Below are 24,310 nucleotides of genomic sequence, written 5' to 3'. Positions count from 1 at the left end.
GTCTATACTATTAATGTAGGAAGAAATTTCGGATAAAATTAGAAACGACTTAGACTTTTTTTCTTTTTGTAGGTTAATCAAACGGCTCTAAGGGACCATCCATAAACCACGTGGACACTTTTTTGGTAATCTGTTACCCCCCCCCCCCCCTCGTGGACAATTGTCCATACAAAAAAAACTTTTTGTGTGGATCGTGGACAATCGCCATACCCCCTAAAGTGTCCACGTGGTTTATGGATGGTCCCTAACTCCAGAACCATATTATGAATCTGGATGAAAATTTGGGAGGTTGTAGAGCTCGAAAAATGCAATTTTTGAGATAAATAAAAGATATGAAAATGAAAAATTTTGACCATATTTTCATTTGAAAACTGTGAATTTTGTTGAAAAGTCTGTCCACATCCGAAAACAGATGGATATTTCGAAAATTGAGCGGCAACTCGCCCAGGTTCAGCACACTAGCTTTCATCTGCATTCAGAAGAATCAAAATCGGATTCAGGGGAGCTGAGAACGACGCGACACAAAATTTGGCAAAATTTTAGCACATACGAACATCACTCGATCTCCACGGAATTTATTTTCTCAAAATTCGAGGGTTCGAGATAAACGAGTTCTGTCAAGATGAATCGATAGAGCGTCGAAAATCAATGCAGTGTGATTTTTTGGCGATTTTTCCGATTAATATTCATGCTGTATCGTCTTATTTACGAAGATGAAAATGACGTCCAGCTATAAAGTAAAACCTATACCTTTCTTTAGTAAGAAAGGCAAAAAAGGCTTATATAGCCTAGGAAAGATTCATTGAGTTTGATGAGGGTCGGGTACAAAAGTACCAAAAAATCCGGATTCGAGCTGGAATTGCTCAATAGTGATTTTGTAATCGAAAAGTACTTTAAAACATTTTGATTACCGATTTCAAAATATAGCAATTCAAAGTAAAAGTTTGTCCGAAAAATTCCTTTTATAAAAGTCTCGCTAAAATCAATCAGTGAAACACATTAAATTCAAGTGGAAAATCACGTTGACTTTGAATAGTGCCTGTTTTGGGTAGATCTTAAGATCAATTTTAAGTGTTTTCCTCATCATTTTGAATACACTCAAACCCCGATGGTTTGACACCAACTGTTGTCAAACGAACGGGGTCACTTTTTAGTTTGACACCCCTTTTACACGGAGTTCACACACACTACTGAACGTTTGTTTAGATAGTGTGTGTGAGCGCCGTGTAAAAAGTGACAGTTCGTCACTTTTTAGTTTGACTTTGACCAACCAACGGGGTACAAACTAAAAAAGTGTCAAACGAAAAAGTGACCAACCATCGGGGGTTGAGTGTAGTTTAAGGCAGTATGGGGCAAATTCATGAGCAAAACATTGAAAAGCTTGAGTCACCCGAATAAAAATAACGTGTCAAAAAATACCAGAAAGTCAATCGCCCAAACACTTGAATTTAATAGTGGCTTGGATTGATGTTGAAACACAAACCAATTTGATCAATGATGTGTGCAAGGTTGAAAAAAAAATCCGTGAATAGAGGAGAAAAGCAACTCGCGACAAAATTTTGAGGCTAGGAATTTTGACAGGTATGATTTCCATAAAGTATTCGCCTCCTTTTCTCTCCTACAGAAAACCTGGGAACGAGGTAGCTGTCAAACTAGGCCAAAATGTTAAAGTCACTCACAAAATGAACTTTGAGTGATTTGAGTACATTTCTGACGTCACGTTTTTCTCCTCTATAACGATTGCCTAAAGAAAGGCCCACTGCGTATGCTTTGATCTCTTCTTTCCTGACTGCCACTTGATCGCTGAGTGTGACAGTGTTTGGACACTTGAATAAAAAGTTTGCCGTATTTTCAGTTCATTATAATGTTTGGATGCCCACTGCTGACTGATGTTCCCTTCTGTCACCTCAAGAGCTATTTAGCTCCTCGTCCCACCACTGCAGCGATGTGGCGCCACCGTCCTCCTTTGTTGATGGTTCAATTTCTAAATGTCATCTTGGCGAAAAATTTGCTGAAATCCACAGCTGATTGCATCAAATGCGAACCAAGTTATTTTGCATTTTTTGTGCAGTTCACTGTTGTCTGAATCACTAAATCAGGCGCCGTGCGTGACGTGACGTGACGTCGTTTAGTTTTGTCCTTCCCGGAAGTTGTTTCGGTATTTGCGCAACAATACTAGGAGGGTGAGAGATGTTCAACTTTGACGGCGACTTCCGTCCTCGCCGTCCACAGCAGAACTTCGGCGGAGCGTCGCAAAAGTCGGACCGGCTGACGATCATCCGGAAGGCGCAACAGGAGCGGCAGAAACGCGAGGATGCCCGCCGACAGCAGAACGGCGCGACGGTCATTCAAAGTTCCGTGCGGAGCTTTGTCCAGAGGCAGGCGGTCAAGGGGAGGGAGAGGGATCGGTTCGACGAGTACCGGAGGACGTGTGGCGTGAGGAATCTGCAGGATTTGGAGTATCTGACGAAGCGGATCGTGTTCTTCTATCACGGACGGAACGGGAAGGATGGGGATCGATTGGTGAGTTCGAGGGGAGGGGTCGTTGGTCGTCGTTTGGTTTAATGTTGTTTTTGCGTTTTGCAGATCTTCCTGTGCCAGTATGTGATCAAAAATCCGAAGGAGGTCTTCGAAGCGGCTGCAACGCAGCCCATGTGGACGTATCGTATCAAGAAGCTGCTGGGATTGTGTCTGCAGCAGATATTTGTTCCGGAACATTCGCCGGTGAATATTCTGGAAGTTTCCTATTTGAATGAGTCACTAACGTTGATATTTTCCAGACAATCCCGATGCGTATGCTGGAGATTTACTCGTCTAACGCGTACGTTGGCAAATACATCCCCGAAGAGCCGACGACCGGAACCGCCAGCAGCAGTCGAACATATCTGGAGGCTATCTTCTGTTACCTCATTCGGCAAAAGTACTTCCGGATCGTGCGTCGACTAATCGAGGAGAAGATTCCCCCGGTGGACGAGGACACGACGACGATTCCGAACCCGATTGCCGAAGCACTGCTGCAGATGCTGCTGCGACCGCTCAAGTTGCTGCCAACAGCAAACGAAACCTTCAACGCGAGCATCCTGCAGTCATTCAGCTTCCACATCCTGTCGCCGGACTTTTCCGCCCAGCTCAAGCACTACATTGTGCCGGCGCTGGCAGCCAGCACCGACTTTCCGTACATTTCCCTCGTTCGGTTCATTGCCGAAGAGTACCAGGGACGGTTGGACTACCAGAACACGATCCTGGTGGACATTGATGATGAGATGGATGGAGGCGGGGTCACCGCCGAAAGCACTCCGGTCAGCAAAAAGGCACGCAAGAATCCAGACCAGGAATCGTTGCAGCTGTCGAGCTCTCTGCTGTACTCCGTAATGAAGCTGGGCGAGAATCAATTTGGTAAGATTTGTTCATCGGATTTATATAATCTTGAGTCAATGTTATCTCTGAATTCCAGACAAACTAAACACCGAAGAGTTGTACAGCGCGTACGTCAAGGTGCTCTCCTCGATGGTTAGCAACCTCACCAAACTGCCGCGGCTCGCCCTCGTTACGTACCAGCCCCGGCAGGACGATTCCAGCGATTCCGAGTCGGACTCCGAGGACGTTCCCATGCTGACCAACTGCGAGAACCAGACCCTCTCCGAAGTGATCGCCATGCTGAACGACAACCAGCGAGTTTCGTACGTGGTGAGCTTCATCGACGACATCCTGGACAAGCCGGAAGTGGTGCAGCATCTGTGTCTGATCTGCCACAACCTAATGACGTACAATCGACTCGCGGTCTACCAGTACAAGCTGCTGTACATGCTCGCCTCAAAGCCGCAGTTTGTGCGATCGCTGTGGTACACATTGACAGCGCAAACCGCAAGTCAGGGCTTCTCGTCGCCGATTTCGCTGCTGTCCAAAGGGTTGACCATCTGTAAGTATGCGCCCAAGCACCTCAAAACAATCTCAAAACAACTTCGTTCTCCCTACCAATCAGCAAAATACGACTCGGACCGCATCGTCCCCATCCTGGCCTCGTTCTGCGCCCTCTTCGGTCGCCTCATCGCCACCCTGCACGACGGCGAATTCTGCCAGGAAAACGTACTGCCCGGAACGGTCAGCAAAATCATGCCCTTCACCATCCCGGAGATCATCCCGCTGAGCACCACCCTCAAGGAGATTTCACTCGGGCTAGTCGAGCTGGCCTTCCCGGAAACCCGCTCCTCCCTCAAGGACAGCTACCGCACCATGCTCACCTCGCTGAACAACGAATCGACCTCCCACTACCGGCTCAAGTGCGACCCCAACGAGCAGAGCAAAAACGTGTGGCCACACCTCCTAAAAGTGTGCGTCTCATTGCTCCGGCAAATCCACACCCGCGACCTGCGCCGAACGTTCTGCCCCGACGGCCACTGGACGGCTCAGAATCTGAATCTGCCCCTGGACAAACCCACCGATCTGCATCTGTCGCGACGACGAGGACCGCGCCCCTTCCAACCCATCCGGGACTTTACGCGGGAGGACGTCGAGGACGGACCGCCGCTGTCCACCAAGCAGATTCGCTCGATTACGATCCTGCGCGAGATCCCATTTGTGGTGGCGTTCAACACGCGCGTCGGCGTCTTTCAGGGTCTGGTGGCGGCGGACAAACTGAGGACGCAGGGCGATTTGCAGGGATTCCTGCAGGGGCCGTCCATTCAGCTTACGGTGCGGCGGTCACATCTGTACGAGGACGCGTTCGACAAGCTGAGTCCGATGAATGGTAAGTCGATATGAATTTCGATCTACCACCGACAACTCGATTTGGTATCGGCAAATTACGGCTAATGGCCTATCTACAATCACTTTACTGCCGTTCTACGCATAATTGCCCCATGTTCAAAAAAGTGCAACTGAGAAAAATCAGGAAGGTGCTGTGTCCTATCCCTCGCCTAGACCAGATCAAAATCCATAATAAAGCTGACAGACCAAATCTATCAGACCAAGACTGTCAGACCAAAGAGCAAAAAGTAAACAATCTTGGTCTTCGACGTAGGTGCACACAAATCAAGTAAAGAAAACTTGAAAAAGAATTTTATTTTTCCAATTCAATGACTGGGTTTGGACTGCAAAATTGAATGGACGTCAGAAAAAGATTAAACAGTGCGACGTCCTGTACACCGACAATTAAATAAGCAGTTAAAAGCCTTATTCTTCCACTTTAATTTTTGATCGTGTTTTCGGTTTACACCTGAAAAATCTTGAAATTATTTATATGGATTAGTGATTCCTCTTTTTCCACCATTCCCTTGAGAAAAATGCGTTTGAAATTTTTCGACCGATTTCTGCGTTTCTACGCATAATTGTCCCGTGAGTTCCTATTCGCCCTATGTGTCCCTAATCGCCCCAGTTAGCAGTTTATCACACTTATTTGTGAATCTCTTGCTATAAAACAGCTAAATAAGATTTAATGCTTCGTAAAACTAATGATTCCGTGTAAGAAAATACTTGGTGGGACAATTATGCGTAGAAGTTTAACGATGGGACAAACAGACTTGATGTTGTTTTTAATGAGTTTCCGAACACGGTATCAAATTTTATGTGTTTTTCGTAAAGTACACATCAAACTCAACTTAAAAATGTCATAAAGTCAAAATCGTCCAAAACTGACATGGGACAATTATGCGTAGAACGGCAGTTTACTAAGAAAAATTGCACTTAGCTTAGGGATTTTAATCAATGGAAATGAATCTGATTTGCTACAATGGAAAAGTAATTAAAAAATGCTTTCAAAAAATATGTTAAAGATTTCATTTAAAAAAAAAAAACAATTTCTTATTTAATCAATTGAAAAAAGTTCGATAATTTAGATTTTTTTAAAGCATCTTGAAAATTTCACAGATTTTAAACATTTAAACAAATATTAGAATATTTAAAACCATTTTAAAAATCCATCCAAATCCACACCATCCACTTTTTTCTGGCTGAATTTTTTTTTTTAAATGTCTGAAAATTTGAATTTAACTGTACCTACCTGTTCGATAGATGAGGTATTAGACTATGACAAACAAACAAACTAAACCAGCACCTTTTCGACGTTTGACAGTTTGCCTGGCTTGGTTGTTTTTGCAAAACAGTTTACGAAATTGGCAAACAAGTTTGCGATGTCAAAATAAATAATTATGCGTTGATTCATGCCTAGACATGCTAAAAGAGTATAAAACTTTTTAATCCTATTAAAAATTTCAAAAAAAAAATCGAAAATGTCGAGAGTTCAACAATTTGCTACCCGATTTGATTTCCACCAATAGCAAAGCAGGTACCAAATTCAATCTCTTGTTCATCCGTAGAAGAAAAAAATGTGTCGGTACTTGTCGAGTACTCATTTTCTGATACCCGACAAGTACCGGCAAGCCGGGAGCAAAGTTTAGAATGCGTGTTTCAGAGAATGTTTGATGTCTGCTCTGGTTGGTAAGAGCAAACATGAACAAATTCGCAATTCGCAATTTTCAGTGTAAGAACGGGCCTTGACCGATCTTATGCACCAGGTTCCCGACGAACACGCACTGCCCTTACACCTACATCTCACCCTTGCTCTGAGTCAGTACGAGCAGCACGCTAGAACACGCTTTGAGTGTTCGTGCCAGGCATGCACACCTTCTTTTCCGGTTACGCATTTTAACTCGGCCGGGGGTGGTACATTACGTAGGGTTTGATGTAAGTATAAGCACCTAACCATTTATAGTGTGCCTATCAACTTTCATTAAAGCAAAAACTGTTATATTTTTAGTTTGAATTCAAAAACTAATTGTTATTTACTGTGTATTGTTTTCTCCTGAAATCTTCCCTATTGTTGAGTCGTGTTAATATGTTGCTATTTCTTCTGTCGCGGTGTTTTGTTACAATATTTTGGTCCTAAGCATTTTAAAAAAGTTTTTCAAAAGTATAATAGTAATATTTGTGTTAATCCTTTAATCATTCCATAAATTGAGTAAGGGCTCGAACCTCACTTGCTAAAGAAAAAGGTGAAGTTTCAAAACAATGGACAGTGAAGGAAATATACTATGTAACGAATCAATAATAAAAGAAAGATAATAATTTATGAAGTAGATAAAGAAATTAACAATAGTTACTAAATAGAGGTAACAAACAAGCTTAGATTTATTGAGGGCAACTTACAGGGAAGATGAGAAATTATTCAAATAGATAAATAAAGAAAGGCACAAAATTGACATCGCTGCCAAATTAAGGGAAAAAAGATAGTTTGTTACAGCAGCATCAATTGGTAAAATAGAGTGAAAAAGCGTTGAGAAATAAGAGAATCAAATAAGTAAAATCGAAATCAAATGGAGCATAGTAAACAGAAGCCGCGTTAGCAAATCAGTGAAACAAAATAAACAGAAGATAAGTGGTAGCTGAGAATGAAGAGAAGAGAAACCCCGTTGTGCGATGTTTCAGGTACATCCACAGCAGTTGACTCAACATACTGCGAATCAAAACAATACCGTCTACAATCACAAATTACTTCCCTTTCCCACATTGACGCGCCCTTTCTTTTAGCCGCCTCTACTCTGACCCTCGCTGGTCAAAGGTTTACGAGTCGTTTCCACAGGCCACCAGCTAGGTTACACCTTGTCATCATGATGACTAAACCAAGCCAACGTGGAGGTAAGAAAATAGGACACTTGCAAGGAACCAGAGCCATGCTGTTTTGTCCAAACAGCACTACGGATGTAGTTGGGCTCCTCCCGGGATGTTCCTCGCCTGGGTGTTGTCAACCGACGAGTATCATCAGTATCATGCACCCTTGGCCTGCAAGAGCAAACATGAACAAATTCAAAATAAATAAAAATTCAGAAACTTTAAAATACATATATTTTTTTAAATAAGAAATTCAAAAATTTCAAAATTCAAAACATTAGAAATTAAAAATAAACAAAATTCAAAAAAATCTAAAATTCAGAAATTTTTAGAGTTAAAAATTATGTTTTTCAAATTGATAGATTTTCTATCTGTTTAAATTTGTTGAAGATTCATTTTCCATTTTGTCTCCTTTTGAATTTTGGTTTTTTCGTAAATATTATTTTTTTAAAAATCCATTTTTTTGTTTTTTATTAGGCTGTTGCAAATATTTTTTCAAATTTTATGTCTTTTTTCATCAAATGTTGAAACCGTGGCCTATAATTTCAATTTTTTAACTTTTTGCCTTCCTCACCTCACTGAGGCAAGGCTATAGAATCACTCGAAAAATGAACTTTTTAAATACACCTCTCAGAAATACCTTCACGTAGAGTATCGACTCAGAATCAAATTCTGAACAAATGTCTGTGGGGATATGTGTAGACATGACTTTTTTCCACACGATTATCTCAGAACTGGCTGAACCGATTTTGGACGGATCCGCCTTATTCTGTTCCTTTTGGGGTCCCCTAAGACCCTATTTAATTTTATTCTGTTTAGTGAAGTACTTTTAAAGTTATGCCATGAAAAAGTTTTTTTTTGCAGCTACAAAAAAGGGTGATTTTTGCATAACCTCAAAGGCCGGGTCTTTTTGCCTACGCGCGAGAGTCACGCAGCATTCGTATCGCCCGGTTGGCACATTGTTGAGGCAGTGTCTGCGTCTCTTCTGGAAAAAAAGTCTGTATTAATTATGTTGCTGAAAAGATCATTTTGTCTCGACAAAGATTTACACGAACTTTTTACTGAAATATACAACTCATAAGACATTGTTTACTAAGACTAGGGGGACAGCATGAAATTCCATCGTGCACCTAATGTTGGCATATCAGCACTTATAAATTCAATTACAGCCACCCTTTCTCATTTATTTTGGAATTTGGTTAAACAAGAATTGAAAATTGCTGTTCTGGTAAAAACAATAATTATAAAAAAATTAAATGAAAAAAAATAATAAAAAAACTCTTAAATTAATTTGAAAATACAACATGAATGTGAGAAAGGCACCAACCAACTTAAGGTGGATTAAGTAACGTTTTTATTTTTTGCCCCCTCCCACCCTCTCTCCTTCGACTTTAATCAAAGTCGCGGGACATAAACTTTGAAAAATATTCGCAACGGCCTAACTAATTTCTTCCATCAACAAATGTAAGTTTTTTTTAAATTTTGACATTTTTTGATTTTTTTTATTTTTCTGTATTTTTTTTAGTTTTTTGTTTTTTTTTTTAATTTTCAAAACTTTTTATCTTTTATATTTTTTTCATTTTTTAAATAAAAATAATGTAGTTTAAAAAAATAGCTTTTAAATCGTTTCTATTTTTTCCAAATTTGTAAAAAAATATTTTTTATTTATTTTTCCGTGTGTGACTCGATTTTTCCGTACATAATTCCATTTGATGCGGTGGCAAACAGGCTGAATACCGGGTAGCAAAGTGAAATCCCGAAGAACTAAGAGCAAATTTGCAACCGCGACAGGTACCGCGGTGGGGTTGACGTTGGGTGTAAATTTTATTTGCTTCGATGTTTGCCACCAGCGCTGGAGATGCACTAAGCAGTTTGAACATATTTAAAAACTATGCATAGTTCAAACCTTTTTCATATTGACCTAACAATCAAAATTTTCTTATCTAGCCTATCATGTTCGGTTGGTTGGTTATTTTGTCAGATGAATAAATTTTTTTTCAAGGTTTAGGCCTAAAAGGGGGTTTAACAAGTTTTTTTAGTAACTTAATTATAATGCTTTCGTCTCAAATCTTAATTAATCAATTTTAGCGGTACCATCATTTAAAGGATTTTGTGATACTCTTTGCCTAAACATTTCAAAAATTATACTTGAAATGTAATGTGTCCGCAGAGTTGTTGGTCGGCAGTTGCTCCCACAATCCAAAGGCCGTCAGTTCGAATCCCAGGGTGTATGGAAACTTAGGTGTTAAAAGAGGCTTGGATTGGACTCACTGTTTCAAGCCTTCGGACACCTAGTTTCGAGTAGGAATCTCGCTATCGAGATCGCCAAAACCGTGCTGTAGAGCAGAGGTCTGCCCAACCTTTTTGGCTCAATTTGCACATTTTTGATTGTTCAATTAACGATAGCCCATTTTTCATGTTTTATTTGTTATAATCGGTTCTCAGATGGCCAGTGAACATAACTTTGACAAAAGTTTTAATTGAAAAACTGGTCCGGATCGATTTTTGGCGTAAAATGTAGATAAGAACAACTTGAATAAATATTTTTTTCAATGTTTTGTCAAATTTATAATAATTTTATATTATTGAGCGGAATCGTCTTTTTATCCTTTTCATGAAAAGAAGAGCTGGTTTCCCAGCTGTAAGATGTCGGTACAACAATAATTTTACACCAATAATTTAAATAAAGCTACCAAAAACAATCGTTTTCATTTCCCTCTTCCAGAGCCCGACCTCCGCCCCAAGTTCCGCATCGAGATGGTCAACTCGGCCGGTATGCGCGAGGCCGGCATCGACGGCGGCGGAGTGTTTCGCGAGTTTCTGTCGGAGCTGCTCAAGACCGCGTTCGACCCGCACCGGGGCTTCTTCATGTGAGTCTCTGTTTGTTGTCATCTTTGTACAGAGTAGATTTGACCCAAACGTCTTTGTGGCATTCAGGATCACCAAGGACAACATGCTGTACCCGAATCCGAGCGTCGGTAAGATTGTGGAGGATTACCAGCGACATTACTACTTTATCGGGCGCATTCTGGGCAAGGCACTGTACGAGAACCTGCTGGTGGAGTTGCCGTTGGCGGAGTTTTTCCTCTCGAAGCTGGCCGGAAAGCACTCGGACGTGGACATTCATCAGCTGGCGTCGCTGGATCCGGTGCTGCACAGGTAGAGCTTGCACTTTTGATGTTTTGTGAGTTTGGATTGATTTTTGGTTTTTGTTTTTTTCAGGAACTTGATGTCGCTGAAAGCTTACGAAGGGGACGTCGCGGATCTCGGGCTGGACTTTACGATAGTCTGCGACGAGTTGGGCGAAACGAGGGTTGAGGAGCTGAAGCCAAACGGAGCCAACATTACCGTTAGCTCGTCGAATCGGCTCGAGTACATTCAACTGATGGCGGACTTTAAGCTGAACAAGCAAATTCGCTCGCAGTGTCTGGCCTTCCGGCAGGGTCTCGCGAACGTATTACCCATCGAATGGCTTTACATGTTCAGCAACAAGGAGCTCCAGGTGTTGATATCGGGCGCGGAAATCCCCGTGGACGTGCACGACCTGCGGCAGAACACCCGCTACGGTGGAGACTTTACCCTCGAACACAACACGATCCAGCTGTTTTGGAAGGTCGTCGAGGAGTTTGACGACATCCAGCGGCGGCAGCTGCTCAAGTTTGTTACGAGCTGCTCGCGGCCTCCGCTGCTGGGTTTCAAGGATCTGGACCCGCCGTTTTGCATCCAGAATGCCGGCGACACGGACCGCCTGCCCTCGGCCAGCACCTGCATGAATCTGCTCAAGCTGCCGGCCTTCGACAAGGAGGACATGCTGCGGGAGAAGCTGCTGTACGCGATCCAGAGTGGGGCCGGGTTTGAGTTGAGCTAAGCGAGCTTCTCAGGGAATCGAGTTGTGATTTTTCTTCTGCGTGAGTTTTTTCGTCGTCGTCGTTGATGTGACTACCCCCTTCAACTGCTGTAATTATTCATCGTATTTTTCTATATGTGGGAGTAGGGAACGATTTCTGCCGATAGGAGCAAGGTGTTTGCAGTTTAGAGAGATGACTATTTCCGTGCTGGTGGTACCGCCGTAAGCAATGCTGTTTTTGCTAATCATAAGATTGTATCTATATATTTGTGAGACTATTTTAGCGCTAGAAATATAACATTCTCCACTACACACTCTGGCACGTACAGAATGACAAACAGAACAGATTATGATGCAAGGAAGTAAGGCGATAATAAAGTCCTTTAAGTATACAGTATTCTGTAACTTGAAAGAAATTTCCTTTTTGATATCTAAATGACAGTCATTGCATCGGGAATTTTCGGAATTTAAATACAAAAAAGAATATTTTTACCTTATTTTAATATATTGAAGTTGAAGTCGCACACACTTGATTAATCCAAACATCACAAATTCTCGAACCACCATCAGTTTAACGAGCATCGAAGACAACCACTGAAAAAATAAGTAAAAAACAAAAGATATAAGGCTTGTTTCACCCCACACTCCCCATTACTTTCCAAGAGCTAATTTCATAACTTTAGAATGCAAAAACAAAAAAAAACTTACATCGCTTTGTTCGCTTCTTGTACATGATGCGGTAGCCACATTCTCGGCAACGGATCGGATCCCGGGGTCGCATCTCGTTCTCGTGGTGGCATTCTGTTTAAAAGGTCATAGAATTAACACATGCTTTCCACTCCCTCTACCGTTTCAGCAGGTATCAAACTTACCGCCGCAAACGTAAATCATTGCGGTTTTCAGCACCGTGTCCTTGGAGCTGGGGTCCGACATGGTTGGGTTGTGGAGTTAGAACGACTTGAAAGTGGAAATTTCGCAGCAAAATTAGATCGCAATTTCACAAGCGTGTTGAAAAGATGCCGCGCTTGCCTCCGTCTTCCTTCGCGATGCGCTTTTGTTATGACAGTTCGAGACGTCGTCGGTTGTTTTTGCAAGCAATGACAGCTGCTTGCCAGGGTCGGATCGTGTCAAGATTAACCAAGATTGTGAAAAGGTGGGAATAATCTTTCAGTGTGATTGCAGTACAGTGCTGATTCGGTAATTCAAATTTCGCTAGTTTGAATGTCTGTTCATTCGAATGATCCGAACGTATTTGAATTAAAAAGCACTCAAATGAAAAAAAACAACTGTCAAACTGATAGTGAAATTGTTGTTCGTACTTATATCAGGGGGAGACGACTCCTACACCTGGAATGACTTAACGACCTAGAAACAACTAAGGCCGGACCGACGTTTTATTTCCCCATCCGACGGAATGCCATTCGATTTATCGAATATGCTCTGTACAGTGTTATTTCGATAGTTAGGATAGATCGTTGTAGCAATTGTTGAATTTACAGGGGATTATTTAAAAAAGCCATTTTTTCATAAATACATACCATACTAATCAGAGGAGCGGCCGTGGCTGACTGGTTACGGTGTTCGCTTTCTAAGCGAATGGTCCTGGGTTCGATTCCCATCTGCTCCCAACGAGAAAGTATAGGAAATATTAATCTTGAAATACTGAACATGAACGAAAAATCAAAGTCGCCCGAGTCGGGGTTCGATCCCCCGTCCTTTGGATTGGTAAGCAAAAATGCTAACCACTACGCCATGACGACTTGGTGAGCGTAGACTGGAATTAGGAATACTGTTACTATCAAACTATATACGCGCTGGGTCCTTGTCCATTTGACAAGGGTTCGGAAGTTCTAAATAACGTTTGAACCCGATTGGTGCAAACGTTCTTCAGGGCGGGGCTTGTCGATAAAAGCTGAGGGACCTCGCGCTCGGCTAGCCAGCGTAGAAATGGGTCACCGAAGCTCGGCAGAGCTAACACCTTCCAAATGCCTATGCGAGTTATTTGTATGTATAGAATGAAGATCTAAAAATACATGGAAACAATTCAATTTGTAAGAAGCGACCGCGTGGTCCCGTTTGGTTGGTTGCACACACACACACACACACATACATACCATACTAATCAGCATAGCGCACCGGGTACGCGTGCTGTAGCAAGAAGACGCTTCCATCTTTCTCGGTCTTGTGCTGCTACTCTCCAATTTCCCAGGTTATAGATCTTCCGAATATCACCATTCACTTGATCTCCCCACCGTGCGCGCGGTTTCCCTGCTCTTCTGCCTGTTCCGCCAGCTGGTTCAGCGCGGTCAAATAGCAGTATGAAAGGCTGGCTCTCGTCCATTCGGGTGACATGGCCGGCCCACCTGAGCCTCCCGATCTTCGCCTGGGTGGCGATGGTCGGTTCTTGAAGAAACGCGTGCAGTTCGTGGTTCATGCGTCGTCGCCACACTCCGTCAGACACCTGCACTCCACCGTAGATCGTTCGTTGCACCTTCCGTTCGAAAACTCCAAGGGCACGTTCGTCCTCTAATCAGTGTTCTGTACATCGTCAGCTTCGTGCGGCGTTGCACTCGATCCGAATAAAACTTTGAAGAAAACCGGTTTGATTTTATTTGAATATTTTTGACAACAATTTCCCGCGCTCACACACACAACCAATCAATTCATGAAACGTCAAAGTGTACGGTGGCGACATCATTCTCGATTGTGTCTCGTTGCGGTACTATGGCATCCATGTTTTTTTGCTTGTTTGAATTTAAATCGACCGTTTTCGTTGGCGATGGAATAGAAAAGAGTTTCACGTCTGTTTGTCTGTGAATAAAGATCAAAGCAGATTTTAACCCGCGCCCCGTAGCAACTTAGGGATTGGTAGCCGAAGCCGCTAACCACTGCACCACGAGAGATGTAGCATAGTGATCAAATCATAGTAGGCTGTTCCTGTCTACATGATCATTGTTACCCTAACCAATTATCAATACAGTGCGATGTACAGACATTCTGGGAATGTTACAGTTAGGATAATTGTTATTTATGTTGGACATGTGTCCCGCGATGCTACGAAATATTGTCAAAATGATTCGGGAGGTTCAGCTGGTTGAGGACCACTGCTTTATCGACATGGCATGATAGAAAATCGTGATTAGAATCGCGAGTTTTTGTCATGATAAGAGTCGCAAGTTTTTGTCAGTCCTCAACCAGCTGAACCTCGTGGGTACCACGTGTATGTTTATTAAAAATTTGTATTAATATTTTGTTACAGTCCCTTTACGTAATTATGAAAAAGGAAGTAAATACACTCAAACCCCGATGGTTCGACACCAACTGTTGTCAAACGAACGGAGTCACTTTTTAGTTTGACACGCCTTTTACACGGAGTTCACACACACACTACCAAACGTTTGTCGTGATAGTGTGCGTGAGCGCCGTGTTAAAAGTGACAGTTCGTCACTTTTTAGTTTCACTTTGTCACTTTGAAAAAGTTACCAACCACCGGGGGTTAAGTGCGCACAATCGTTGTCCAACCAGCGAAATTTAACTGTACCCGTGTCCCACCTCCGTTTTGTCGACCTTGGTCGCGTTGCCAACTGCGAATCAACAAAAAACCAAAACTGACGCATTTCCAAAAACAACCATCGCCGCCGCAGCAAACTTCAAACTAAGTCCCGAACCATCAATTTTGATTGTCATTCTTGAAACCAGCCAGCCAGCCCCAAACGCCACAGTGGATCGTTGCGCGATTTCGATTTCAAATCTAAAAATCCCGCAAATTGGAAACAGATTGTCTCTCGCGCACGGAACCACTTCCGCTTTGAGCCGTTTTTGTGCAGGACACAGTTTTTGAGAAGCAGCGGAATCCTGCAAAAGCAAGGTGAGTAATCTTGGTCAAGGTATTTCGGAGCGCTTGTTTTGGAAGGAAACAAGATTTTTTTTTGGGGCAGGAGGGCAAAGGTCCCAGGTTTGAGCCTGGACCACTTTCTGCTGGCCACTGAAGATCGATGGCATTGATTTTGTCTGTGGGGGGAAAAGTGGAGCAGTCTCCTTCGAATCGACAGGATGACGTTTGCTTTTTTGCGGAGGGAGCTCTCTTCTCCGTGTTGCCAATTTGTAAGGGGAAAATTGAGTTTTTTTCTATTATTTTTCAGAGCAATTCGTACGATGAGTGGACCCATTTTCGGCAGCAGCAGTGCCCTCGGGGGCAGTTCCGGCGGGAATCGCCACCTGGTGGAGTTCCGGGCTGGGCGGATGAATCTGGTGAACAAGATGGTCCACCCGGACAACCGGAAGGGGCTGGTGTACGTGTACCAGGCGGAAGATGGGTTGATTCACTTTTGCTGGAAGGATCGTACGACTGGGAACGTGGAGGACGATTTGATTGTGTTCCCGGACGATTGCGAGTTCAAGAAGATCGACAACGTCAAGACGGGCCGGGTGTTTTTGCTCAAGTTTAAGAGCTCGAGCCGGCGGTTGTTCTTCTGGATGCAGGAGCCCAAGACGGACAAGGATGAGGAGTGGTGCCGCCGGATTAACGAGGTCATCAACAATCCGCCCTCGTCGAACAGTTTGGGCGGGGGTTCGGGCCGGGGTGGCAGTGGAAGCGACAACGGCGACTTGCAGTACATCATGCAGAACATGTCCCAGCAGCAGCTGATGCAGCTGTTTGGCGGCGTGGGTCAGATGGGTGGACTGAGCAGTCTGCTGGGGTCGATGAGGTGAGTTGGGTGGAGGATTTGTTTTACGGATTTATTGAATAATTGTGTTGATTTTTTCCCCATTGCAGCAGCCGCTCGTCTTCCGGCAACTCGAGCAGCCGCACTAGCGCCACCACTCCGTCCAGCCGGAGCACATTGTCGTCGAGTAACGCGGGCAGCGGCACGGCCGTCACAACGCCCACGACCGCCACCGCCGGATCGCCGTCGACGCCGCGTGCCCCCCGCAAGAATGCTTCCGAATCGTCCAAGAGCAGTAATGCTGGCGCTGCGGTCACGGCCACGCCCATTGGAGCTGGCACCGGCGGCGGTGAGGGTGGAAACCGCGTCCGATTGGCCGACCTGCAGAACTACCTGGCCGGTATGAGCCCCGCAGCGGCAGCTGGCTCCGGAGGTCAGCGACGCAACGTTGACCTGGCCTCGGCCGTTACCTCGGACTCGCTGTCTTCGGTGATTGCCAACCAGGAAATGGTGGACGCGCTCGTAGAACATCTTCCCGAGGTCGAAGGCGACGACAACAAGAAGCAACAGCTGAAGGAAACCCTGTCCTCGCCCCAGTTCCAGCAAGCCCTGTCCATGTTCTCCAACGCGCTGCAGTCCGGCCAGCTTGGACCGGTGGTGTCGCAGTTCCAGCTGAACGCCGAAGCCGTCGCCGCGGCCAACAGTGGCGACCTGGAACAGTTTGTGAAAGCCCTCGAAAATGCCCACAAGAGCGATGCCGGCGCCGACAAGAAGGCGACCACTCCCACGGCAGACAAACCAGCGGAATCCACGACGGCAGCCCAAGAGGAAAATGGCAAGTCCGCCGAAAAGAAGACCGAAGACGATGAAATGGCCGGATAGATCGCGTTTGCCTAATTTGTTGCAAAACCAACACACACCAACTTTATATTAAATACACAAACACACATACTATCCTTTAATTGTATCCTATACTCTTGCTAAATGTAATCGGGGAAAATCGAAAAAAAGGCAGGCAGATTGTTGATAAGCGAGACTTTTAAAAATACGTGGAGCAAAGCATGGATCGGCAGTAATCAAGAGGCGGTGTCGAGATGAGCAACATTAGCGAATTAAATTTTAAACGGGAATGTTTTCTTTCACCATTTTTTCGCGTTTATGTTTTTGTACCTAACAAATCCGAGAGCGCCTGTTTTACGATTAATTTTCAAACCTGCAGCCGATGCAATCCTACCACACACTACAAACAAAAAGAGGGAAAATACACACATACCTAGTAAACGGCTACTTCAATTGGACCGCAAAGATGAAAAAATGAAGAATCAATTGTAGAGAGTGAATAGAGGCAGAATAAAAACAAAACTATGGAAAATGTTTCAGTAACCTTAAGCTTGCCTTCTTTGTTGCGTCCGAACAACCCTGCATCAAGCTAAAACAAAGGACCGTGTCATCTTGAAGTAAATCAACCCACATCTCAAATCATGACTACTATTTATCTTCCAACTACAAAAGAAAAGCAAAATCACTTACGCTTAAAAAGAAACTATTCACCCAGCTCCTCCCCGCCAACGTTCAGCTCGAACCGCTCGATGTCGTGCAGGTCGTCGTTTCGGCCCTTGTTCAGCTTGATGACGGTGTGGATGGCGTCCGCGTTCGACGAAAGGCTCGTCCCGTACCGGTTGCAGCTCGCGTAGAACGGCTCCAGCATCACCTCGTGCACGAAGTAGTCCTGCAGGGTGAGCAGGAAGGCCACGTTCTTGGCCGCCGCCTTGCGCTGCGGCTCGGTCAGCGGGCGGTCCGCGAAGGTGATCTGCAAAAAGTGCGTGCTATGATTATTGTTGCAACAAATCGCGAGATCGTGTTGGGGCGTTTGAAATAATACGTAAGAATACACCGTGGTGATTTTTGCACTCGATCGTAATTTCTCGACTCGCGATCGGGATTTTTCGATCGAACGAAATTCAATCAATTTGTCAATGGTAAATTGTAATTTGTCGATAGTCGTTGTGGTTTATTTTATTTACGTGACTTTAATCTTAAAATGGCCATTCGTCACTTTTGTTGATAGTAGATCGAAATCTGGAGTTTTTTTTTTTTAAAAAAAAAGGTCCAATAAACCAAATTTTCAGTTTTTGCTTTTTGGGTGTTTTTCAATACCCCTGACTGAAGGCGGTTTCAAAAACACCTAAAAAGCAAAAACTGGAAATTTGGTTTATTGGACCTTTTCAAATAACTCCACAAATCATTCGATCGTAATTTCTCGATCTAGATATAAATACAACAAGTTACGACTGACGGTCAAGAAAATCTCGATATGCGTTCGAAGCTTATTTTCAAAAAAATTACAATTCAAAAATATCTAGAATCTTTTAAAGAGGTCCTATAAGCTACAGGATTATCTATGTTTTAATGAACTTTCCGAATAAAAAACTAGATAATCAATATAAAAATTGCTATAACTTTTTTGAAAAATTTAATTAATTTAACATAAATTCTCGGGTGAGTTTTCAAAAAGGCGTAAGAGTCAATGGTAAACAAAGCCCTTTTTGCATTGGTATTCGATCTACTTACGATAAACCAATTTCAAAAATGCTTGAGAATGTTCATCTACACGTCCTTCTAGTGCCTTAAGTAAAATCCAGGGTGGCCACTCAAGTCGGGAAATCGGGAAAGTCGGGAAAAAGTCGGGAATTCGCCAAAATCCGCCAAAAATCGGGAAAAAGTCGGGAATTTATGATTTTTTGTCAAAAAGTCGGGAATTTTGAGCATACTTGATTGAACATTATTTTTTAACTCTTGAATAATTTTGTATTATTTTTTTTTTTTAATTTTCAAATTGAAGTCACTCATTTCTGCTTTAGTAACTTACTTTAAATTTAAGGTTCTTTTCACTATTTCAATATATTTGAGTATAGAAAAGCTGTTAAAGGCATTCAAAATCTTAATGAATATTGGAGTCTTTGACACAGATTTTCATAATATTTTTATGAATCAAATGATCGCTTTAATTTTTGTTCATCAAACAAAGGTAAAGTTAATGAAAAACTTATATAAAAATAGAGCCTAATGGCCAGCTTAGAATTATGATCCTATATCATTTTGTCACATTATTGGATATTTGGTAACAGATTCCAACTTGAGTTTGGCAATGGTTTTTATTGGTGAATATTTTTAATTGTTTATTTCATTTAGTAATTTAAAATATTTTTTTCCAAATGTTGCCCTTGAACTTTTTTTGTGATTATGGGTAAATTACCTACCATAAATAAAGCTTGATTTTCAGTTTTCGGAAAACTTAAATATCGAATTAAATCCAAAATTGAAAAACGTTTTTTACGTTTTGGAAACGTAAAGAAAATATTGAAATTGCAAAAAAAAATCCAAGAAATTTTTAGTTATTGCAAAATTGTTTTAAAAAATTGTTTCTTCAATTATTTTGCTTCAAATAAGTGGGAAAACATAAAATCATATCAAACTTAATTTTCATTGAAAAAAAAAAAACAGTTAAATACTGACCACTAGATAAATTAAAATTGATTAGAAAATTTAATATCAAAAATTACAAAATTAAAAAGGGAACTTGTCAAAAACATTTTTTTTATGAATTCCTTGACATTTTTCTAAACCCTTTCAATGAATAATAACATCAATTATGTTTCAATCATTCTTTGATTTAAAATGATGATGAAGTTTTGAAAAAATAGGAACTCCTATTTTAAGTTCAGTTATCTTTAACTTTTTGTCATTTTCAGTTGAAACGATGTATTAAAAACTATACGTTTGCCAATTTAAAAAATAACATGGAAGTTATAGGTATTGTTAAACTATCGATTATTTTTCCAAAGACTAATTGTTTGTGTTTCTACTCTGAATCATAATAAATTCAATTTTTGAAGTGTTTTTTATTTATTGTTTAGTTTTTGTATTTACAAAAAATGCCTATATTTGGATTTTTTTTAAATTCATTGTGATTTTTTTTTCGCTGGTTAATATTGACTGTTCTTATAGAAAGTTTTTTGTTTGAAATCATTCTTTAGATAAGAAATGCCTATTATTTGAGCATTCTGGAAAAGTCTGGAAAAAAGTCGGGAAAAAGTCGGGAATTTGAAAATGGAATTTGAGTGGTCACCCTGAAAATCAAATGAAATATTGTTGCAAAAAAAACGAAAATTAGTGTCGGAGGTCACGGTGGCTCTTACGGCTTTTTGAAAACTCACCCGAGAATTACAACATGAAAATATTATGATAGCCTTCTTATAATTAATACGAATCAAATAAAATTATTTGCTCTACAGCATTGCCTTGGCGTTCTCGATTGCGAGATTCCTACTCGAAACTAGGAGTCCGAAGGCTTGATTGTTGAGGCAATTGCAAACCTCTTTTTACAGCTTAGCTTCCATCCACCCCGGGATTCGAACAGACGACCTTTGGATTGTGAGTCCAACTGCCTACCAGCGACTCCACCAGGACAGGACCCAGGGAGACGACTCCTACACCTGGACTGAACTAACGACCTAACATTTTTAGGTTAGTCCGGGCCAACATTTACTTCCCGTCCGACGGAAGGCGTGATCAGACAAATCTCGTCTCAAAATTTGCCACCGGGACCTTCTGGGATCGAACCCAGGCCGACTGGGTGAGAGGCAATCACGCTTACCCCTACACCACGGTCCCGACTGTTTTAAAATTAATATGCTGAAACATAAAACAAGCTTTGTCTCGACAGCAACATTACATGTTTGCCATGGGAATAAATTCTAACTTCTTAAAAAGTAAACTCCACAATAATCAAACGAGAATATCTCAACAGCAGCATCTAATTGCTTGCCTGGAGACACCGTGGAGATTTTCCCTTGTTCACTTGGAATAGTCTATAAGCTATTGTGTTTCATATGTTTAAAGTCCTTTCGATTGTAAATGTACGAGTTACCATAAAACATATTTTTGGATGCAATTTAACTTTCATTCTAATCTGATCTAATCAGACCCTAGCGCAGTCAATCTTTCGAAGGGATCCTGGAGAGTGCCTTAGGTTAGATCACGGACGAACTGACATGGCACCAGGAACAAATGTTCTTCAAATTTCGGTGGTACTCCGGGACCCTCTTGGATTGGACCACTGACGAACTGACGTGCCACGAGCAAACCACTCTTGACCGCAGTTGTCTTCTTCTTGTTTGGCGTTTTTGCTTCTACAGCGAACAATCTGTCGACCGATTTTTCTCTCTTCCCTCTCTTCACTAGCTCTCTTCTCTCGCTTCGCTCCAATGCTTACATGCAATGTATTGTTGAAGTCAGCATAAACTGGCACACGCTTTCGCCGAAACGAACAGCGCGCTCTAAAATCGTTCTGAGCGCATACTTTTTTGAAACGACGCAAATTACAAATTGAAGCATAGCCGCAATATCGAAAACACGTGTGGGAGAGAGAATTAGTTCTGCGAACCTGAAGGTAGTTGGAGTTGGTGTTCGCTGGAGAATTTGCGGTCTTTCGAATTTCTATGTACTTAACTTTCTCGTTGGGAGCGGATGGGAATCGAACCCAGAACCATTCGCTTACAAAACGAATACCGTCACCAGTCAGCCACGGCAGCTCCCTGGATGCAAATTAACTTTTGTTTTCCAAATATCATAAATCGCCGTTAAAAGTTTTGTCTGAAACATGAAAACATTTCAAATAAAATAAAATAAAAAAGCGGTTATGTTTTTCTAAATACATAGTCCTCATATGTACTAACTTTGTCATTTCCACTCAAAAATGTTTATTTTGCAATTGTAATATATTGACCTATATTGGGGTGTGCTTCGCGGTCCTCACGCAGGATTTTCGTTGCCGTTTCCGTCTCTGTTGTCCCCCCGATTGTGTGTGTATTTCGATCCGGGCGGTTTCGCGTTTTCGCATTTTATTTGGTTTTATCTTTCCACAGCCGGCTGTCTAAGATTGAATCATTTATGCTAAACTCAACACCAAATAACCAGGAATAATCTCATCCGCATCATCCGACTGTTTGCCTTGAGAATGCATAATACATCACATCATTAAACAAAATTCATTGATTATTGGGTCGCATCATCATCCTCTATGATGAATCCTGGCCATTACCCTTTCCCACTAACAAAATCCCAAGTAGAAGTAGTTTTCCGGCACACGTGGGGGTGTGGATATCGTATAGAACCCACCCTTTGTAGCAACCTGTGCTAACTAACATTCCCGTCCCAATCCCCTCGAGATCTACAAACTGACATGGCGGGCGCCGTTGGTGGCCAACAACTGTTTCCTATTCGCACCGGCTCTAGTTTTGATGATCGTGATGTTTTATCTTTTCAGCGCATTCATGCATGCTGTTGATAAGGGAAACATCACTTGATCGTTGAAGCTTGTGACCGGTTGTGCTGATGGGATATTATGGTCCTGTTCAGCAACGGAGAAGGACAACCATGGGTGGTCTCTCATGCTCATGCTCATGCTCAATTGTAATATATTGACCTATATTGACATTTAGCTAAATGATTGGTTTATAAAAAAAAGTTTAGATAAGTTTTATAAAGACTTTCCAAAGTTCCTTGTGAAAATTATGCGTAGAACGGCAGTAACTGTAAATAACATGTTGCGCCATCGAAATAGTCTCATTAGAAATCTAAATTACTTTTTCAAAACAACTACTGCGCCAAATACTCACGTTTGGATCGAAAAAGTTCCCCGGCAGATTGAGGTACTTGGCCAAGCACTTCTCGACGGATATCTCGCTCTGGTAGTCGTAATTTTTCGTGGTCGCAATGTGTGCGACCAGCGTATCGAAGCACCTGCCGAGGGGCGCCCCAAACCTATGTTTGAGCACATCCTCCGCGAGTCGCCCATTGTGGATGACGCGGCGAATCCGCGGATTCGCCAAGATCGCCTTCAAATCTTTCGTGACGCTCATCCACATGATGTCAAAGATGAAGATCCGGTCGGGTGTGGCGATTGAGAGGAGGGATGGGTTCTCTGCGCAGCGACCACCTTCGGCACCTTCCACGGCCAGGGCAAGCAGTTTTTGCGTTTTTAAATACTTGATCGCGTCGTGGTACTTCATGTCCGTCTGGTGGATGAACGTGTGGCTGTCGATGCGGTCGAAGATGGTTTGAATGTCTTCGAGGTTTATCTTGGCCACGGCTTCCGAGGACGACACGGCGGAAGATGATGCGGAGCCGCCGTTTTGCGGTTGTTGCTGGTCGTCGTTCGTCGCCGGTGGTTCGCCTTGCTCGATGATTTTGATGGTTCGGACTTCGGAGTTGTAGTAATCTTGGTTGCCGAGAATCGGTTGATTGCTCTGGAAGTCGCGCACGTTCTGCAGTCGGACAAAGGACCGATCGCTGCCAAGGTGCAGCACCTTGCCGATGACACACTCGCCGTCCAGCTCGAGCAGGATCGTTTGACCCTTGACGAGATCCGTTTTGTCCATGGTTGTAGATGGTGTTGGAATGCTTAACTTAAATGTTTAAAAATGAACTTAAAAATGGGCGGAGTGCAAGCGCTTCGCTTAATCCTGTTTCTGGGCCAATTTCGTGGCCTGATCCGATGGTCCACTGTCAAAGTACGCCCGGTAGATGTACAGTCCGAGGGCGATGTGAAGTGCAATGACCGCTGCAACAGCCGCGTAGATGTTACTGCTAACCGACGAGAGCTGGAAATACCCGTCGAACAGGACGTACTTGGTGGCGAAGAACGTGGACACCGGCAGCAGGATAATCAGGATGCAATAGAAGAAAACTACCCGGAAGTTGCGGTACTCGTTGCGTTGCTCCTGCCGGGAGGGAGGCAAAACAAAAATTATCAGCGAAACACGCGCTTTTACGCAAATAATCCGAAAAAGAAGAAGCCAACAGAAGAAGGTGGTCAGGTGGTTCCGACCGGGGAAGGAGGTGAAAGTTGCTACTCACATTCTTGCTAACCTGCTGCTTATTTTTCGATTTGGACATTTTACGAGACGGCCAACACGATCGGGAACTTGCTTAAACTTTGTTGACTTAATTTTCCATTCACGAAAAACTCTAAAATCACTCAAAATTATCACTTTTCACGGCAAACTGAATCACGAAACTGCGAAAAAGCGACGATTGAATTTGGACGGCAGAAAACAACACACAAAACGTCAAAGTTTGACATTTTGGACAGTCATCGCGCGAAACGCGAATCATTCCCGAAGGGCGA

The 24,310-nt window shown here is 42.7% G+C and overlaps 5 protein-coding genes across 7 annotated transcripts; 2 read left to right on the top strand and 3 right to left on the bottom strand.

Moving 5' to 3' along the window:
• The first annotated feature begins 1,983 nt into the window (after positions 1-1,983).
• Positions 1,984-11,844, top strand: LOC6034194 (ubiquitin-protein ligase E3C). Its single transcript, XM_001844497.2, has 8 exons — positions 1,984-2,523; positions 2,587-2,724; positions 2,781-3,396; positions 3,455-3,919; positions 3,983-4,747; positions 10,331-10,475; positions 10,543-10,764; positions 10,828-11,844. Exons 1-8 carry the CDS (start codon positions 2,191-2,193, stop codon positions 11,471-11,473), a joined length of 3,330 nt encoding a protein of 1,109 aa, XP_001844549.2. The 5' UTR covers positions 1,984-2,190; the 3' UTR covers positions 11,474-11,844.
• A 94-nt stretch (positions 11,845-11,938) lies between these two features.
• LOC6034193 (DNA-directed RNA polymerases I, II, and III subunit RPABC4) lies at positions 11,939-12,527 on the bottom strand. The gene is made up of 3 exons (XM_001844496.2): positions 12,325-12,527; positions 12,161-12,253; positions 11,939-12,046 (listed from the first exon to the last, which is right to left on the bottom strand). The coding sequence occupies exons 1-3, from the start codon at positions 12,383-12,385 to the stop codon at positions 12,024-12,026; spliced, it is 177 nt and encodes a 58-aa protein (XP_001844548.1). The 5' UTR covers positions 12,386-12,527; the 3' UTR covers positions 11,939-12,023.
• Positions 12,528-15,064: 2,537 nt separating this feature from the next.
• LOC6034192 (proteasomal ubiquitin receptor ADRM1 homolog) lies at positions 15,065-17,508 on the top strand. 2 transcript variants are annotated; one of them, XM_038256291.1, is made up of 3 exons: positions 15,065-15,320; positions 15,595-16,161; positions 16,233-17,508. In XM_038256291.1, exons 2-3 carry the CDS (start codon positions 15,608-15,610, stop codon positions 16,999-17,001), a joined length of 1,323 nt encoding a protein of 440 aa, XP_038112219.1. In that variant the 5' UTR covers positions 15,065-15,320; positions 15,595-15,607; the 3' UTR covers positions 17,002-17,508. The 2 variants fall into 2 exon arrangements, with proteins under 2 accessions (XP_038112219.1, XP_001844547.2); XM_001844495.2 differs by having other exon boundaries at positions 15,066-15,320; positions 16,230-17,508.
• An 83-nt stretch (positions 17,509-17,591) lies between these two features.
• Positions 17,592-23,592, bottom strand: LOC6034191 (piRNA biogenesis protein EXD1). The gene is made up of 2 exons (XM_001844494.2): positions 22,800-23,592; positions 17,592-17,929 (listed from the first exon to the last, which is right to left on the bottom strand). The coding sequence occupies exons 1-2, from the start codon at positions 23,559-23,561 to the stop codon at positions 17,663-17,665; spliced, it is 1,029 nt and encodes a 342-aa protein (XP_001844546.2). The 5' UTR covers positions 23,562-23,592; the 3' UTR covers positions 17,592-17,662.
• A 16-nt stretch (positions 23,593-23,608) lies between these two features.
• Positions 23,609-24,258, bottom strand: LOC6034190 (vacuolar ATPase assembly integral membrane protein VMA21 homolog). Of its 2 annotated transcripts, none has more exons than XM_038256296.1 (2): positions 24,052-24,258; positions 23,609-23,903 (listed from the first exon to the last, which is right to left on the bottom strand). In XM_038256296.1, exons 1-2 carry the CDS (start codon positions 24,076-24,078, stop codon positions 23,640-23,642), a joined length of 291 nt encoding a protein of 96 aa, XP_038112224.1. In that variant the 5' UTR covers positions 24,079-24,258; the 3' UTR covers positions 23,609-23,639. The 2 variants fall into 2 exon arrangements, with proteins under 2 accessions (XP_038112224.1, XP_001844545.1); XM_001844493.2 differs by having other exon boundaries at positions 24,040-24,255.
• Positions 24,259-24,310: the final 52 nt, after the last annotated feature.

Source organism: Culex quinquefasciatus, chromosome 2 (genome assembly GCF_015732765.1).
Source record: "Culex quinquefasciatus strain JHB chromosome 2, VPISU_Cqui_1.0_pri_paternal, whole genome shotgun sequence".
In the NCBI taxonomy this organism is placed as follows: domain Eukaryota; kingdom Metazoa; phylum Arthropoda; class Insecta; order Diptera; family Culicidae; genus Culex; species Culex quinquefasciatus.
The sequence above is the reverse complement of the archived record's forward strand: the minus strand, read 5'-3'. Positions and strand labels throughout refer to the sequence as shown.

Coding starts and splice junctions, on each gene's coding strand:
- LOC6034194 (XM_001844497.2), top strand. CDS start 2,191: ATGTTCAACTTTGACGGCGACTTCCGTCCTCGCCGTCCACAGCAGAAC. Junction 2,524..2,586: donor GGAAGGATGGGGATCGATTG/GTGAGTTCGAGG, acceptor TGCGTTTTGCAG/ATCTTCCTGTGCCAGTATGT. Junction 4,748..10,330: donor CAAGCTGAGTCCGATGAATG/GTAAGTCGATAT, acceptor TCCCTCTTCCAG/AGCCCGACCTCCGCCCCAAG.
- LOC6034193 (XM_001844496.2), bottom strand. CDS start 12,385: ATGTCGGACCCCAGCTCCAAGGACACGGTGCTGAAAACCGCAATGATT. Junction 12,254..12,324: donor AATGATTTACGTTTGCGGCG/GTAAGTTTGATA, acceptor CCTTTTAAACAG/AATGCCACCACGAGAACGAG. Junction 12,047..12,160: donor CAAGAAGCGAACAAAGCGAT/GTAAGTTTTTTT, acceptor TTATTTTTTCAG/TGGTTGTCTTCGATGCTCGT.
- LOC6034192 (XM_001844495.2), top strand. CDS start 15,608: ATGAGTGGACCCATTTTCGGCAGCAGCAGTGCCCTCGGGGGCAGTTCC. Junction 16,162..16,229: donor AGTCTGCTGGGGTCGATGAG/GTGAGTTGGGTG, acceptor TCCCCATTGCAG/CAGCCGCTCGTCTTCCGGCA.
- LOC6034191 (XM_001844494.2), bottom strand. CDS start 23,561: ATGGACAAAACGGATCTCGTCAAGGGTCAAACGATCCTGCTCGAGCTG. Junction 17,930..22,799: donor GGAACTTTTTCGATCCAAAC/GTGAGTATTTGG, acceptor CACTTTTTGCAG/ATCACCTTCGCGGACCGCCC.
- LOC6034190 (XM_001844493.2), bottom strand. CDS start 24,078: ATGTCCAAATCGAAAAATAAGCAGCAGGTTAGCAAGAAT. Junction 23,904..24,039: donor AGCAGCAGGTTAGCAAGAAT/GTGAGTAGCAAC, acceptor CCCTCCCGGCAG/GAGCAACGCAACGAGTACCG.